The 17,791-nt window shown below is 40.2% G+C and overlaps 1 protein-coding gene across 1 annotated transcript in view; it reads left to right on the top strand.

Moving 5' to 3' along the window:
- The window catches only part of CSMD1 (CUB and Sushi multiple domains 1), a 2,626,220-nt gene that overhangs the window by 2,455,650 nt on the left and 152,779 nt on the right, over window positions 1-17,791 (top strand). Inside the window, exons 58-59 of the mRNA XM_085610820.1 lie at window positions 10,402-10,581; window positions 14,539-14,583. Of these exons, the coding sequence (XP_085466946.1) occupies window positions 10,402-10,581; window positions 14,539-14,583 (225 nt within the window). The remainder of the gene's footprint in view (window positions 1-10,401; window positions 10,582-14,538; window positions 14,584-17,791) is intronic.

Genomic DNA, 17,791 nt, shown 5'->3' with positions numbered 1-17,791 from the left:
TATAGTAACCTAAACATAATAGATAGCAAAATATTCACAGAGTAATGTTCATTACTGTTGAACTTGGCCCTTTCTGAAGGTCAACCCCAAATGTTTTGATTTCACCCTCCTGTTTTCTGAATCAGTTCTGTTGGCTTTTAGTACTCTGGGCACTTCACCACTGCTAACCAGTGCTAAAGCACTTATGCTCTCTCAATAAAATATGATAAGATTGGCCTATACCCAAATGGCATATTTATTTACTTGTAAATCCCAGGTAAAATGGTACTACATGTTCAGAGGGACTGTAAATTAAATGCTACAAGTGTGTCTGCAGGACTGATTGTACCACCTACTTAAGTATCGCTTACAAGCATGTCTCAGACCTACCATTGCAGCCTGTGTGTGCAATTTGAACTGCCATTTTGACCTGCCAAAAGAAACCTTTTGATAGGCCCAAACCTTATTTTTTAATGCATATTAGTCACTCCTAGTGTAGGCCCTGTATAGCCCAGAAAGCAGGGAGCAATAGATTTAAAAAGTAGGATATGTACCCTTACACTCTACATGTCCTGGTTGTGAAAGCTCTCAAAGTTGTTTATTACTACTGCAGGCCTACCTCTCCCATAGGATATCAAGGAAGTTATTTTATTACATGTATTAAGCTGTAATTTCAAAATCAGAGCAGGTAACCAGTTCATGTTTGGTGTCTTTGTAATAGTAATGAAAAATCCTAACTTATGGTGGAAGTTGGAATTTAAATTGCAATTTAGAAAATTTCACTTTTAGCAAGTTTGTATTTTCATCCCATAGCCATTTGGTGCCTGTAGCCTGTTTCCTGGTCACATGACTGGTGTAGCTGACAGTAGGGATTTGTATATTCCTCCTAGGTAGCCACACACAATAGGAAGTTCAGGTGTGTCTGGATGGGTCATCACGGGAAGGATGGGAGTATGGTGTGTCCTGCCTCCACACAAAAGGCTGCATACCACCTGTAGTAAGTCTGGAGGCAAGGAAAGGAAGACAGGAAACCTTTGCACTTCAAAGGCATGCCTCTAGAAGCTTCTCCCCATTTCAAAGTGTGTATAAATGTTGGACGTCAGACACCAACTCTTAAGGACACTTCTGGACTTGTAGATACTCTTCCAGGAAGAAGGACTGCTGTGCTGCAGAGAAGACGTCCACTCTGCTGGACTGCTGCTATTAAGGGCTGCTGCCCTATTGTCTGTGGTAGAATGACTAGACTGTTGAACAAGGACTCCAGAGTGACTCCAAGGTCTAGTTGGCTGGCCTTCTGACTTGAGCCTCAGGGACAGAAGGCACCAACAAGCTAGACCCCAGCACCTGGTCTCTGCTATCTGTGAGTCTGCCGTACCAAGTGGTGTAACCCCAGTCCTTGACCCTTGGAAGTGGGTCTAAGGTGCTCTGCCAGCCTCTGTGGATCTAGTAGAACTGATGCTTCTTCTCTGCTGCACGGCACAACCTGAAGCAGAACCGATGCATTACCACTTCTGCGTGGAATGGACCAGCTGCAAATATCTGAATTGCATAGCAGCCCGTCACCTCATCAGATCCACTGCTGCATGAAGCACCCTCGACGTGGGCCCTCACATCCCTTATTGATGGCAGCCTAGATGACAACGCCAGACTACGAATTGCAGCCTTAGCAACTCCTAGTAACCGATACATCGATCTGACTGCACGATGCATCTCTGACACTGGACTTAGCATTGTAAGCCGTCATCGACGGAATGCTCAATGATGTTGCAGGGCCTAACACTGGAGCCTCCCTACATCTCTTAACTGATGCAACACTTCACCTACGCAACACATCTTTGAAGCAGATCCTTGCAACACTCACTCTGTTAAGCGGACCTCACTGGGCCATTATATCTGGCCCGCACTCCATTGCGATAATCCAGAACTTGTGACTTCGTCCCAGTCCAGCATGACCAGATATCCCAAGTCGAAGCTTTGTGATTTTGGCTTTTTGGTGATATATTTACTGAAATCTTTAAACCAGAAGGTTTGGATTTTTGTCATTTTGGTCTTGATTTACTTATTAATATTTATTCTATTATTCTAAATTGGTGTGGGATTTTTCTTATGTTGTGTTTAGAAGTGCTGCACAAACACTTCACACATTGCCTCTAAGATAAGCCTGACTGCTCTGTATCGAGCTACCAGAGGGCTGTGCACAGTTTGGATTTTGCTTGTGCCTCATCCTCACACGGAATGTGGTTACTGCTTGAATAGGATTTCTTGCTCCCCCAACCAGTTACCTATTTCTCACATGAGAAAATTCATATTTTCATTTTCTTTCATGGTATTTCTAATTTTACAAAGAGGGCCATGCAGCAAAAACATTCCATTAAATCAGGCTCCGCTGCACATCGCACATTTTGTCTTTGCATTTCCTGCTTGGACTACTGCTTTATCAGGAGCTAATGTACAGGGACATTTTGAAACTACAAAAGGCAATGTAATGCTGTCACGCTTTCTATATAAAATCTTTTTTGTGGAGATCAATGTAACATTGTAAATTAGGAGAACCCTCTTCCATTAATCTTCTTTAGGAAATATCCATCATGATCATTTTGAAAATGCGTTTAGCATTATTTACCAGAGCAACACAGTGCTAAATGACTGTATGCTTCCATTGACCTTCTTAACTATAACAAACATTCCCTCCAGATTATTATTCCAAACTGATACACAACATTAGGATCCATTTGTACCTATTAAGGTCCACCTGTCATTTAGTAATATTCATTTCCGTGGTAGTGTGGTGTTACTATTTGTGCCAATTAGATGTCCTGCATTTAGAATGTGGTGATGTCAAATGCATAACTTCATTTAATTATGCATAAAAGAGATTCCAAGAACACATCTAGTGATCAACCTGATCACGAACAAGGACAGACAATACAAAGTGTTCAGCACCAATTCATGCCAATATATGTCTCATTTTAGCTCAAAATGATTCAGTGCAAAAACCTTTTAACTTTTTGACAGTGATGACACAAATATTATGTCAGTCTATACATTTGTCATATAAAAAATCAAAGACTATGAGGAAATTTACCTCAAAGCATGTTCTTTATTAATTTCTTCTTAAAAACAGTAACCAACGCGATTCATCCTCACAGACTTCTTCAGGGCTTTTGGCAGGTCATTCCTTTTAAGAGTTGATGTAAATATTGGCTAGTGTTGGTAGTGTTGAGATCCCATTGAGCATTCTGTCTCGAATATCTTTAGTTCTTGACTGGAGTACATCAAGTCGTTTAAAGGATCAATGTCTTGTGAATTTCTGACTTCCAACCTGTTCAGGACTGGCCAGTATTACTTAGCTAGATCTATGTCCGGGTGCATGTGCATGGATGCAGCAGTTCATCTCTGCATGTCACCAGTATTGGTAAGAAAGTACTAGGATAAAAAGTTAGTTTATGTGTGGATTCTACTTAGATTTCTAATTCTGAGTTTTTTGTCAGATCAGTCAGCAAACTCTACCTTGTTGTATGCTAAGTCAAAAAGTATCATTGATTTTACTCTTTTAGACTGCAGATGTTTTTCTTTGTGTCAAGAGTATCAAATTGTTCCAAGACAAGAAAGCAATCACAATCCACAGTAGATAAACTTGGCTTTCAATTATCATACCTGGAGGTCAGAAGATCAGTATTTAGATTGTACTAGTAAGTCCTCCAATCCTAGCTCAATAAACTGGAATGTCAGTTTTAACCATAAATTAACAATATGAAGTAAACAAAATGTTCTAAGTTTTTATTTAACCCAGCAATCCCTCATATGGTATAGTGATTGGTTGAATCTGTTACAGGACAGCTTCTATATTATTTCTACTTATACAATTAAGAGATCATTAATCTGTCCTAAAAATACATATCATTTGATAGCAAAAATAAATAATTGAAAACTGTTGAGGGATTCCTAATGAAATAGAGAAATATATTGAGAGACACTGACATAAATAGGAAGAAAACGTTATCGGGATGAAGTCCATAAAATCTGCAAAAGGTCTCAGGATCTGACTTGTGAGAAACTGCACAACTCTATGAAAAATCTGTATTAAAAGACAATTTTGGACCAAGGTCGGTTGGGTTATCAGTGCCATAGAACCAGTGAATGACTTCTGCATAAGTTATGAGGAAAGGAAAGTTCATGTGGATAATCTCTGTGCTAGTTGTTGCACCACTTTCTTCAAATTACTATGTTATCATAACATAGACCTTGGGATTTCCAAAGAGGAAATAGTGATGCTAATAAAATAATCTCGTTTTTAGAAAGTCCCGGGTCCCCAGTGGGTTACCGATCGAGATGATCACAGCTGATCTTCTGCTTTGGGGTGAGCTACATTATAAAGTATTTAATAAGTCTTGGAATGAGGAAACTTAGCGGTCTCATGGAACAGGGCTATTCTACACCTCCTGCACAAAAAAGATTTCAAGCAAAATCCAAGTAATTTTTATCTCATCGCCCTGTTGGATGGTGATGGAAAACTCTTCACAAATTGTGATTGGCCTCTGATTCTCATTCAATCCCTATGGTGCAATCTTGATTTAGACATGGTTGTTTCACTGTTAAAAATAACATTGCACTAAAATATTAGCAAAAAAAACTTTGAAAAGAAGGAACCCTGGGCGTAGTTCGCGAAGTAGCATTACGCGAAGCTACGCAAAGTGCACTTCGCGAGCTTCGCGTAGCACTTCACGAACTGCGTAGTACCCTGTTCGCACTGTGCAAGATGCCATTTTCAATGATTGCACAGTGCGGACAAGCATCCGGCACTGTGCAATAATTGAAAACGGCTTCTTGCACAGTGCGAGCTGTAGTTTTCTGCCGTTCGAGTAGATTTTTACTCGAGCAGCAGCTTTCTCAACGCGGACTGGTAGTTTCTCATCGCGAGCGGTCGCGAGCATATGCGACCACTCGCAATGAGAAACCTGACCTCCTCGCGTTAAGAATCTCGCCGGGATGTTTATTTTCCACTCTCGCGATTGGCAACTTGATGTTGCTGATCGCGAGCAAGGAAAAAGTCTTGCCGGGATGTCATTTAGCTTGCTCACGGTCCCCAACTTGATGTTGAGGACCGCGAGCAAGCAAAACATGACCGCTGCACTACGCAATGCTACGCTACACATGTTTGCACTGTGCTACGTGCAATTCGAGTAGTGCGAAGTAGCGCAAACTTAGCAAACTACGCGAGCGTAGCATAGTTCTTTGCCCAGGCTTAAAAAGAAGTCTCACTTATCAACATATTTAAATCTTGCTGAGACATTAACAGCTATGTTAGAAGGTCAAACAATATGTTATTTGGCATATGCCTATGATATCATTCTATTCTCATTAACCCCATCAGTACGCCAGTCACAGTTATGGAACTTACAAAAAAATTATAGTGACCTACTACTCAATCTCAGTAAAACAAAAGTAATGCACTTTGGCAAAACTCAGAACCACGTTGAACTAAAAATTGTTGAGAACCTTCTGGAAAAAGTTTCAATGTCTAACAATCTGAGCCTTATGTTTGATAATAACTTAGTATGGACAAGGCATCTCTACAACCTGAAAACAAGGCCCATATGGTATCACTATCAGTGTAAATATTTGTGAAAGCTCATAGAGGATACGTGGTTTGCCAATCTTTAAAGGTGTCTGTAATTAAATTAGTTTCTATCTTACTGCACAGAGCAATAGTGCTCACTGAAAAAATCTATCAATGACTTGAACACAACTTATATAAAAGAACTTAGATCTTTATTGAATCTTTGTTTATCAGTTTCACATTGTAAATTGAAACTTGAACTATCTCTAATTTCATTAACTGTACGATGTTCTTCAGCAATGTTAAACTAATATCGTAATTGTGGGATTGCAAACAAAGACTCATTGAGATTTTTTATTTATAAAGAGGTAACAAATTACCAAGAGATGTTTCTTGGGTTGTACTTGGCATCTGTAAAAATAAAGTAATTGTGGAAAACAGTCTACTGTCATTTTCAGATCTTATTCAATTGCAGCGCAAGGGGCTAATCAGACAAAATCACTAAAGAAATGCTAGGGCCGCAGACTTGTCAACACTACAGACATATAGACATGTTTGTTACATAATGGAGTCGTATTCTAAGAATACTTAGATTATAACTTAGACCCAGGATGCAAACTAAAATATTTGAGATCCGTCTTATGTTGATGCTGATAACTTAATTTGAGATGTCCTGGAACACTATCTGTTTACCCTTAAAGGCTTGTCGTTTTTGTAATTCTAAGGAGGATTCGATTGAGCAATTAATGTTTGTCTCCTGCTCTTTTAGATTTGAGGAAGAAATATTTGAAGAATGCTTTTATTTTAAATAATTATAGATCGGTTAAGATGGCTGTTGCCGAATATTTTTTGCAAACGTTTGTCAATTTATTGGACAGCTAACAACAGTTTTAGACTTTGTTTATCGTCGTCTTAAGGAAGTGTAAATGAAATGCAGATTTTATTGAAGATTTATATCATTTACGATTTTATGGTATTTTATTATTGTGATTAATATTTTAACATTTTTATACAATAAATCATTTATTCATTTCATTCAACACTGTCCACTTTTGCAACAGTTCCTGTTTGTCCCACTTTTAAAGAATCCCACAGTGTAGCTTACTTCTAAATCCAAATGGGGTACCCTTCCTCCCTTGCACATAGTCTGTGTGCCCACCTAAAGGTGTGATCCCTCAAAACCAATTCTTGGGTTAGCTCCCATATCATTGGGATTGCTGCCAGCCATAACTGGGGAACAAAGGGTTGCTATCTTCTGGTATCACCTTGAATTTACTTGTGAGAAGGCAAGTCCCTTTTCAAGATAACAAAGTTCGTGAGTGCAACACAAATGGCTTTCCTGAAAGGGGAACAAAAATTGTTCCGCACACCCAGGACATTTTTTCATATCTGGGTGCAATTTTCATATTTCATTAAGCTGAAACACTGGCAGGTCAACTGCTGTAGAGCCCAAGCAAATAAGCCTTGAGGAGATTCATGCAGAGAAAAGGTAACTTCCTAAACATTTATTAAAAATCCAACTGCACCGTTGAATTAGGATTTTGATAAATATTAAAAATAGTGGTAGAACAATTCTTCCAGGTGCTCCCAAACCCAAGGTAGCATAATTACATTCCACAAAGCCTCCCACAGTAAAAATAGTTTGTCAGGGCCTATCCCTTCCTTGTCTATGGTAACATTAAATGTCCCATTTTTAATTGCCATGCACACTACCTTGGGGGCTACAAAGCCTATATTTGAAAGCAAGGTTTCTCCCCTACCAAATGGTTGTTATGACAGGCTGGGCTGCAGATTTGAACTGCAGATGTCATGCTACAATAGTAGACCTGAAGCCAGGTTTCCTTATCATATTAGTAAATGGCACAATAAGTGCTGCAGCACATATGTAACATTACCTTTCCATGCCATTCTAGTTTCTACACCATAAAACAATGTTTTGTATGGGAGTTCAATATGCTATTCAGGGATTAGCCAATTTCTACATGTTTTACAGGTCAGAACACATACTTTGGGAATTGCCCAGCAGTGCACCAGTGTGCAAAGTCCAAACACTAGTAATACAATTCAGAAATTAATGGAGGTGACCATGCAAAAGGGGGCATTTTCTCATGGACTCTAACATGATCTGCTACTATCCATTCCTAGGTGCTGACCAGCTGTTTGCCTGCTCCATGTACACAAAAAGCAAAATAACTCCAGATTCAGGACAAGAGACAAACAAGAAGTAGCACTACTGGTTCCAAGAGCGCCCAGCTCACCTAGCTGACCATACTGGACCGGACTGTGCAAGATACATACCTAATGCCTTTAGGCCTGTCCTGATGACTGAGAGTTGCAGAGGAACATTACCGGCAAATAAGGGTGGGTGGAATTTGCGAAAGTGCCTTTCGCAAAATATCGCAAAATGGCAAAAATCTCCGCGATCACGCGAAATTTTGCGTGATCGCGGAGATTTTTGTGTGCTGATTAATGCGTTACTAAATATGACCTTCAATTCGGGCACCTGCTTTATTCATATCTGTAAGACTTACAGATATAAATAAAGCAGGTGCCCGAGTTGAAGGTCAAATACAAGTGCTTCCTGTTGGGGTTTAATTTTTGTGACAGGAGCATCGTGCCAGAATGAATCCTGCCCTGCATATTTACACAAGAAGATGCCACTGTTTTGTGCAATACCTCTAGTCAACTGGAGTACTTTCTACTGGCTAATCAGTAAGTGCTACCTCGTTGGGCAAATGTAGTGCTTTTCCTACACTACAGCTACGTAAAGGGCCAGAAAAGTTGTCTCCAGCGACCATGTGTGTCTGTAACGTTGCCACAGCACCGACGGGTACCAGGGTCCCTCGAGTGAGCTGTCCATCATAGTGGGGGAAAGGGCGGGAAGACAATGCACACCGCTGGTGTGTGGGTCGGGGCCAAACGGGAGGGGCTTCCATGCAGTTCACATGCCTCTTGTTTATAAAGGTCCAGAGACGGATCAGAGCAGCAGATGAGGAGACAGAACCTCCTGGTGTCAGGAACTACATGGGGATTGTGCTCGAGAAACTCATGGATGCACAGAGCTCCATCAAGGATTACAGCAAATTGTTGACAGTAGTAGATATGGGGAGAAAGCACACCTGCCTAGGCGACAGTCTCCGTTCCCTCGCGGATCGCGGACGTTTCGACATTTTCGAGTTCCACGCGGAACGCGAAAATGCCGAATTTTCGCGAGCGGAACGGAAATTGTCACCCACCCTTACCGGCAACTGGAGAAAAGTGCACCTCAGCATTTTTTTTTAAACTCCTAGTGATATTGTTCGCGAAGGGTGAACCGAATGCGGTTAAGAATAGCAGGGTTGTCCAACTCAGAACTTTTGGCATCAAAATCAATGGCTTCAACTGAGGGGGTTGAGCAGATTTTCACTGAGACTTTTTTTTAGCATATCAGGGTAAGTTTTTAAGTTGCTGATGGCCTGATTACAAGTTGCTCATAATATTCTGGCCCATGCGCAAACTCCTGTGCATGCATTGTTCCGAATTATGAGTTTAAAGGTAGTTAATGCATACAATATTTATTGGATGCATTAAATATCTCAACAATCATTACATTTTGGTAGGTCAAACTTGCCATAGTTTAGCGAGGGAAAACATATGGTATTCACCGTATCATGTGGATTTTGCTGTGTTAAAAACCAAAATCTCATGTTATTCCCCATAAACTCGTAATGTGTTTTATTTATCACAACCGATAAATAACTTAGCCCATGGTATTGTTATTTATCAGGGGAGATAAATAATGCCTTCACTCATAATCAGGCCCTTAGAGTCCCCCATTCCAAAATGCATAAAACTCTTTTTTTGCAAGGCTGTTAAGAAATGTCAAAAGCAGAGCAACCTAGAATTAATATCCATATTTTAAAAAATAGAAGATCCTGAGTCTGACTTGATAAACCCACCTTTCCACAGGAAATCACCTGTGATATCTGCTTTCTGAGTTAAAATTACAACCTTGTCTAATTCTTGGCACTCAATGAATTAATGACAGCTACATAATATATTTAAAGCTCGGAAAAGGGCATAATACAAACCTGTATGTACATTGAGCTGAATATATTTTGCCAATTGTAAAAAGGCCATAAACAATGGGAATTTCATTAGAAACACACGTTTGCTCATGAAAAGCTACTGCATCATTCATTATGCTACAGTTCACACACATTCACTAAAGCCTGCTTGATTTCTCACTCTTTAATTCACCCATGGCCAGAGAACCCTGGTACAAAACCTATAGTTGACATCATAAAGAAACAACCCATGTTAAAAAACTGGATCTATCATGTCACCTTTCTTATTTAATTAAATAATTGTTCTTTCAAGGTCAATCTGGCTTATGAGATATGGAAAACTGTGAGTCTTAATTAGATATAAATGATTCATCATCACTATGTGAGGTGCATAAATTTTTGACATCTCCTTCAAATGGTATTGTAAGATATATACAAGCAATATTTTTCAAATCACAGACATGCATGAAATATAGCTCTGTATATATGGTACCTTGCTTATTCCTAAGGTCCAGAACTGATTTGTTTGAGGGAGTGTGCACCAAAAGATCAAACCTTATGAGGTTCCATCTTTATGAAAATATCTTTGTAGAGATCATAAAGTGAGAGCAGTGGAGCGTACTTATTAACTGAGGAAGTTCTTATCTGCAAGTTGCTGTTGTCAACTCACCAGGAGTCTCTATCATTTTTGTTTTTCATTATGGTATATCTATATTATTTTCAAAGGATTGTTTGAATTTCTTATAATTTTTAAGAATGGATCCTAAACCTTGATATATTTGATATTTTGTTTTCTTTTTTCTGACACGTCTACAGCTCATGCATGCAGACAACCAGAGACACCCACCCATGCGGATGTGAGATCAATAGATTTGCCTACCCTAGGTTACACGCTGATGTACTCCTGTCAACCAGGATTTTTCCTTGCGGGTGGTTCAGAACATCGAACATGCAAAGCTGACATGAAATGGACTGGCAAGGCACCAGTTTGTAAAAGTATGTTCTTATTCAAATATTATTTGGTACTGATCAGCCTGTGCTAATATTATAGTTGTAATTTAGGCATGGATCTTCCCTAGTGAGTGAGCTCTGATTTCTCCTCCCTGCTGCTTGTGAAATTCACGAAGGACTCAACCTGATAATACATATGAATCCTTAAAAACCACCAGAAATGAATGAATTGCAATGAAAAACAGAGGCACCAATAGTAAACATCCTAATGCAGGCTGCATTATGTGGATTTAAAGGAAAAATTTACACATAATTGCGTTCTGGAATTTGGTGTTATTTTCTAATTTTAAGGAACTTCTGGCCTTATTTATAGCTTGGTTCAATTGAAAACATGGTGGAAATCCCATTTGTTGTATTTGAAGTCATAGGCTATATGCACTATGGTAGACAGGATAGCTGCCCTATTTCTGAAGGAGTATCCTGTCCACCAAACTCGAAATTAGGTTCTATGTTTTTATAGAGTTTTTACATGGTTTTTGCTAATGTTATCCTTAAAAATTATACTCCACTTTCTCTGTAGCATTAGCTAGCTCTCAAACGTTTTCCAGTAACTGTACACATTACTGCAGAGATATTTGCCATTTGAAATTATAGACTGAATAAAATGTATTGAGTTAAAGGAAATATATACATTGAAAGTCAAGAGATAGCATTATGGAAGGAAAAATATCTCATTCAGGGAGGACTGAAATGTTGCCTTTCTCTAAGGTATGCTTGGAAGTTTGTTTACTTCATGGTTTGTATTTTGTGAAAACTGACATTTAATTGAATTCTAAGTATAGTGTAAAATGTTATTACTTTAATTGACTGGTGTTGTAAAAAAAAATGATGTCACTGCATAAAATAGATATATCCAGAATAAAATCTATACAAGCGAATAGCCCAGTGAGGTACCAGTGATCTTCATTACGCTTCCTTGTCACATTCATTACACTATGAGCAATTCTGTCCCACAAACAATGTTTAGCTAGCTCAACCAAATCAAAGGCACTACTCTCTCCCATAATTACCCAAAGAAAAATTACCCTACCACTTTCTGTGTGATTCACTATTCATTCAAGAATGGCAAGAAAGGGAGAGAGGGTTCAGTACTATAGTTAGGAAGATCTGGACCTTGACTAATGAAGATTATTGATAACTAACCAAGTCATTACCTCCTCATTTATCTCCATTGTGTAGTTGTTACACCATGTGATAATACCAATGCAGAAAGACAGAGGGACTCATTAGTCCATTCAAATGATTATAGAGGCACAACAAACAAATAATTCTACAACCATGAATTTAAAAGTAGTCAAACAATTGTATTAAGTCATAGATTTTCTTTGAATTGAAGATAATACATAAGCACTAAAATCTGCCGACAAACAACCAAGCACACAAATCAGCAGAAAAACAACCAACCAAAAGACATCCACCTCTTTGAAGACAGTGAATCTTGTATGTGTGAAGAGATGACCAGGTAGCAGAGCAACCAATGTCTCTTGTGGCAGCTTCCTAGCCACCCATTAATATTATTATTATTATTAAACATTTATAAAGCACAACTATCACCCAGTGGGCTACTTGGCGCTGAAAACTATCAGTCTAGATAGCTTCTATTAAGAGATTACATCTAAGGCTATTTAGCTACACCTGTCCTTTGCAGAAGAAAAACAAATGTTTTAGTTTTTTTCTGAAACTTAACAGGTTTGTATGAGTTCTAAGATAGAGTAGCATGTTGTTCCATTGTTAAGCTGCTCTGACCTGGAAGGCTTTGCTTCCCTGTCATATCTTTTTAAAAGGAGGTAAAGATACCAGGCAGGCGTTGGATGATCTCAGCTTTCCTGATGGCCTGCAGAGTTTAACCTTTTGCTATAGAGACTTAGGTCCCGTAACATTTAATGGCTTGTGTAGTATGCAGAGGGTCTTAAACTCACACTGATCCTTTAATGGAAGACAGTGGAGTTCCTGCAGCATTTCAGTTGTGGAACCCCTTCTCTCTTTGTTTAGTGCTCGCTTGGTAGCCAGCATCTTAATCTTTTGAAGCCGCTTAAGCACATAGTCTGGACAGCCTAAAAGTAAGGAATTGCAGTAGTCCAGCCTGCTCACTATAGTGGCCTGTACCACAAGTCTCATGAATGGCTGTGGAAGCATAGGGATAATTTTCTTTAAGTTTCTTAGGAGTCCATTGCATAATGCTACCATTTTATTGACAGGAATCTCCATTAAGAGACTTTCATCAAATTGAAATCCATGATTTAGTACCAAATCCAGATCTGACTTCATTTGTCACAGCCAAAAGTTGGATGGGAAATGCTGTTGTAAATTCCCTGGCAAGCAACATAGAAATTCTGTCTTGTCTCCATTCAATTTCAGCATGTTCTGGTGTAGCCACTGCGCCACCTCTTTCAGACATGTATGGAAGTTGTTTATTTGATTTATGTCCAACTTGTCTAGTGGTTTATTAGTTGGGCATCGTCTGTATAATTTACAAATTATATCCCAAAGGACTTAATCAGGGTCAGCAGAGGTCTTAAATAGACATTGAATCGAATTGGGCTCAAGGCAGAGCCCTGAGGTACTCTATGCCTGATTTCCTTGTATCCTTGCATTCAGATTCAATGGAAGGGAGAGTTACTGCTTGTCATCTTTAGGATAATAGGATTCATACCATTTAGGCTCCATACCTCTGATTCCAATCTCTTTTAGACATGCTAAGAGATTTTGGTTGTTGATGGTGTCAAATGTGGCCGATAGGGCCCACAGGACCAGAATCACCAAATGATCACTGTCAACTTGCATCCTCAGTTCATTTGAGGCTAGAACCAGGGCTGACTCTATTCCATGAGCTGGCCTAAAACCCATCTGTTCTGGTTCAAGCACCTATGAGGTAGCCATCTTCCTGGTAGGTCTTCCCAAAAAAGGGCCTGAAAAATCTACCTCACACAGCATAAGCAGTGTAAATTGTAGTTTAAACCATATAGAAAGGGGAGATGAAGAACGATAAAGACCACAAAGAGAGAATTGACTTGCCTTAAGGACGCCATTTGATGTATGTAAATGGAGTGTGCCCTATGAACATCAGGAGCGTGTAAACTAACCTGTTACTCAGATGATGGATTTAGGACAAATGGTCCATTATACAAGTTGGCTTAGATATACAGTATTTGTGGAATAGAATAATTGCTCATGGTGCAAGAACATTTCAAGGAAGACGGGCGAGGAGGTATTATAGTCATTATTATTGCAACATGAAGATTGTGACCAGAGAATGGAGCATATGGTTTGTACACACCAAGGGCATAATTAGGATGCCGCCATCCAGATGAAAAATGGGAATCCCGTGGGGGAGATTAGGATGCACCTGCCACACTGGCGGGCGCATCACGCATTTTTAACATTGCGGCGGGCGATGCTTTCAGCAGCACCCGCCACAATGGTAAAAATGCATTTTATGCATATGCATGCACAAAGTGGCAGGCACCATACAGTGCCTGCCGCATTGTGCATGCAGATGCAGGGGGGTACCATAAGTAACCCCATGTGCCACCCCCAACACCCCCAACTTCCCCCAATTGAGAATTCCGCATGCCTTTCCGTGGCCAAGGAAAGGCTGCTCTCCGCCTGCATACTAATATGGATGGCGGTGTCTAGCAGACACCGCCACCATATTAAACCCTTTTCCGCCAGGTCGACTCACCGACCGGGCAGAAAAGCGGCAGGCGGTCTTTCTGTCCGCCCGGGTCCCCCCGCCGTACTAATATGACGGGGGGAAATGGGTGGCAGGTGGGGTAGGATGCATGGCGGTGACGATCTGCCCTACATCCCAATGGACTCCTAAGACTCGCATGTCTAATAAGATTTTCAAATTGCTGTTGCTTTTAATCAAACATACAAATGTTTTGAAAACATACATTCTTCTCAAATTTGTATTATGTTGTTATTTTTTTTCGTTTGTAGGCAAAGGAGTCAGAGAAATCAATGTCACAGTGCCTAAGACTCCAGGTATGCAATGTTTTTCAGAATATTTTCATGTACTGTGTGCAGTATGTTGCTAAAGTGCAACCTTCGTAATGTAAAACACATGTTGCAGGATTGTCTTGATAGTGTTGCCCCAGTGTTTGCTCCAGCATTGCAGGATTGAAATCCTTTTGTGAGTGCCAGGACTAGCCTACCCTAAATAAGGCTAGAGTAGATATAGTGAAGCAGCATAGAAAAAAGATGCTGCAGTATACCCTTACAATGCCATTTTAATTAATTATTTATGTTGTTAGATATAACACTGATATGTCACCATAGAACCCTTTCTGAGTACTTAATAAGACACTGCACTGATGAATTAGTAATAGTTTTGTTTCAAGCATAGGGTAGCAGGAATGCATGGTTTCTGATGCATTCTTCTTTGTTTTTAAACTTGACCTTGATCAGGATTTATATTGTCTCGCTATTACAGCTGGAGATTTGTCAATAAGCAATGCTGCTTCTCTTTCCTGCTAACATCATGTGCTGCTTTCCACTTTCACTCATTTGGTTAGTCTGTTTGATGGAAATAGGATTTTATGACCAAAATGAATGAAGAAATGTGCACAGTTCCTTACAATGGAGTGCGGACATCTCAATGAATTCTCTACCAAACATGTTTGCTTCATCTTAAGGCTTCGATTTTTTACAAGAGGAATATTGGGACTCTAGCAAAGGGAATTCGGACTTATTAAATCTCTTGGCATTTCTCTTATAGTGCTGGCTGCTTTATGGTATTTTGTCCTGAGTAAGTGTCTCCCTTTGTAAGCTTTCCTATAGTTGTGAGGGAGTGCTAACCACCGGTGGCCACCTTATAGCACAGCTGGGTAAGAAGCTCTGTGCTAAGCATGTCGGACTACTGACAGCTTCAGCCTGTGTTGTATGGATCTATATAGCTGGCATTTCTATAGATCAAATCTAGCCAAAAGGCAGTAAAGGGCTGTATGTGGTCAGTGTTAGACTTGGTCCTCTCTGCAGTTTCACCCCCAAACCTCTTACCTTTACCCTAACTACTTTTCTGAATTCATTTTTGTTGGCATTAGAGCTCTATGCACTTTACCACTGCTAAGCAGTGCTAAAGGTTTTTTAAATTAAATCTACTAGTGGACTTGCAGCAGCCATTGTGCCACCCATTTAAGTGGCACTTTGAACATGTCTCAGGCCTGCTATTGCAGCCTATGTTGAAGTTTTAAACAGCCATTTCACCCTAGCCAAATAAAGCTTTTGCCTGCCCCAAACCTTCCTTTTTAATGCATATAAGTCACCCCTAAGGTAGGTACTAAACAACCCATAAGACAGGGTTCAGTGTACTTAAAAAGTGGGGCATCCATCTGTTTTCTAGTTTTACATGTCCAGGGTCTATTTATCCTGTGGATTGCATTGGTTTACCTTCTTATGTTTAATAAGTGATAACTTTATTTCAATTGGGAGCAAGTAGGAATGTCGAGTTGGGTGTCTAAAGAATTACAATTTAAACTCTTTGAACTCTCTAATGATAAAGTCTAGCTTTAAGTCACAATTCTGGAAATGAAACCTTTAGAAAGTTTGCATTTCCTTTTCCCAACCATTTGGTAGCTGCAGCCTGTATCCTGGGTCACATGACCAGGTATAGCTGGCAGTATGTCTTTGGGCAATGCGCTCAGATATTTAGACAAAGGGGGAATAAGTGTTGCAGAATGGCCCATCTCTGATAGAGGGATGAAGCTGTCACCTATACACACAAAGACTCCACCTCGGCACTCACACAAAGCTTTTGACACTAGTCTTTTGTGTCCCCAAACACGCTGAGGACAGGGTAGGAATGCAGGAAATTCCAAACACCTCTTGTGGTGGAAACCGCCAAAACATTCTCCTAATTCAAAGATGGCACTAGATATAAATATTGGACCCTCAGACCCAACTCTTCAGTACACCTGTGAAGTCTCAGCAGGACTGCTGTGCTGCTCTGCTACTCTGCTGCAATTAGTAGTGCTACTCTTCTACTCTGCTGCCTGAGTAAGTAGGACGCAACCTCTGTCTTGAACGGAGGACCTCCAGAGTGACTCCAAGGGTGAGTTGGCTAGCCTCCTGATCAGATCCTCAGAGACAAAAACGGCTCCAACCACCTTGAACCCAGTAACTGGACTCTGCCTACTTTGAGTCTTGCCTCCCAAATGGTGCCTCGCCAGTTCTGGTGTCTTGGAGGTGGGCCTGAAGGTGACCTACTAGCTAAGCTTTCGTCTCTTGGGCAGAACACCTGGAGTGCGATGCATCACCTTGCAGCTTCACATTGGCACCACCTCTGCACAGTGCATCTCTGATGCAATACCTTGCATCACAGCTCAATGGAACCACTTCTGCGCAATGCTTCCTAGACACACAACTTTGTATTGGAAGCTATAATCGATGACATCCTCAACGACGATGCAGGACCTCGCATCTCTAGCCCCTTTGAAGGCTTCATCTGAACTTTCTCTGCACAATCGCAGCCTGCAGCTTCTTGGCACTGCTGCTACACAGTGCTTCCTTGGCGAGGGTTCTCGCAATGCCCTAACCAGGATTTAAGCTGCTTTGTTCATCAGGCCTGACTTGGTCCCTGTATACAGTCCACACTCCATCGTTGGCAGCCTGCACTTGTGACTTTGTCTCAGTCTGGCACAACCAGATAACCACTGTTGGTGCTTGGTGGTTTTAGGCGCTGTTTTCACTTAAAACTTTAAAATTGCATATCTCTGTTCTAGTGGTTGGATTATTGTCATTTTGGTCCAAATATTTTAGTACATTTTACTCTATTTTTCTAATTTGGTGTGGGATTTTTCTTGTGTTTTGTTTTTACTTTGTTACTATTTGAAGTGCTGCATAAATACTTTACACATTGCCTCTCAGTTAAGCCTGACTGCGTTTGCGCCAAGCTATCAGAGGGTTAAGCACAAGCACAATTTAATTTGAGGTTTGCCTGTGTTTTGCTTTTGTATTGTGGTTGCTTCTTGAGTAGGGTTTTACCCCCCTCGACCAGTAACCTAATTTCCAACAGCTGGCTAATTTGCTTTAACAAAGGATCAGCACATCAACCACAATAATTTATCAATAACCGTATTGCAAAGTATCACATATAAATACACACATGGTAATACATAAACATACGTAAAATAAAGCATTTTTGTCCAAAGCAAACATAAATGTGTATTTCAGTCTTTCTTTAAGACACTTCAGG

The sequence above is a fragment of the Triturus cristatus genome, chromosome 6, assembly GCF_964204655.1.
Source record: "Triturus cristatus chromosome 6, aTriCri1.1, whole genome shotgun sequence".
NCBI lineage: Eukaryota > Metazoa > Chordata > Amphibia > Caudata > Salamandridae > Triturus > Triturus cristatus.
The sequence above is the reverse complement of the archived record's forward strand: the minus strand, read 5'-3'. Positions and strand labels throughout refer to the sequence as shown.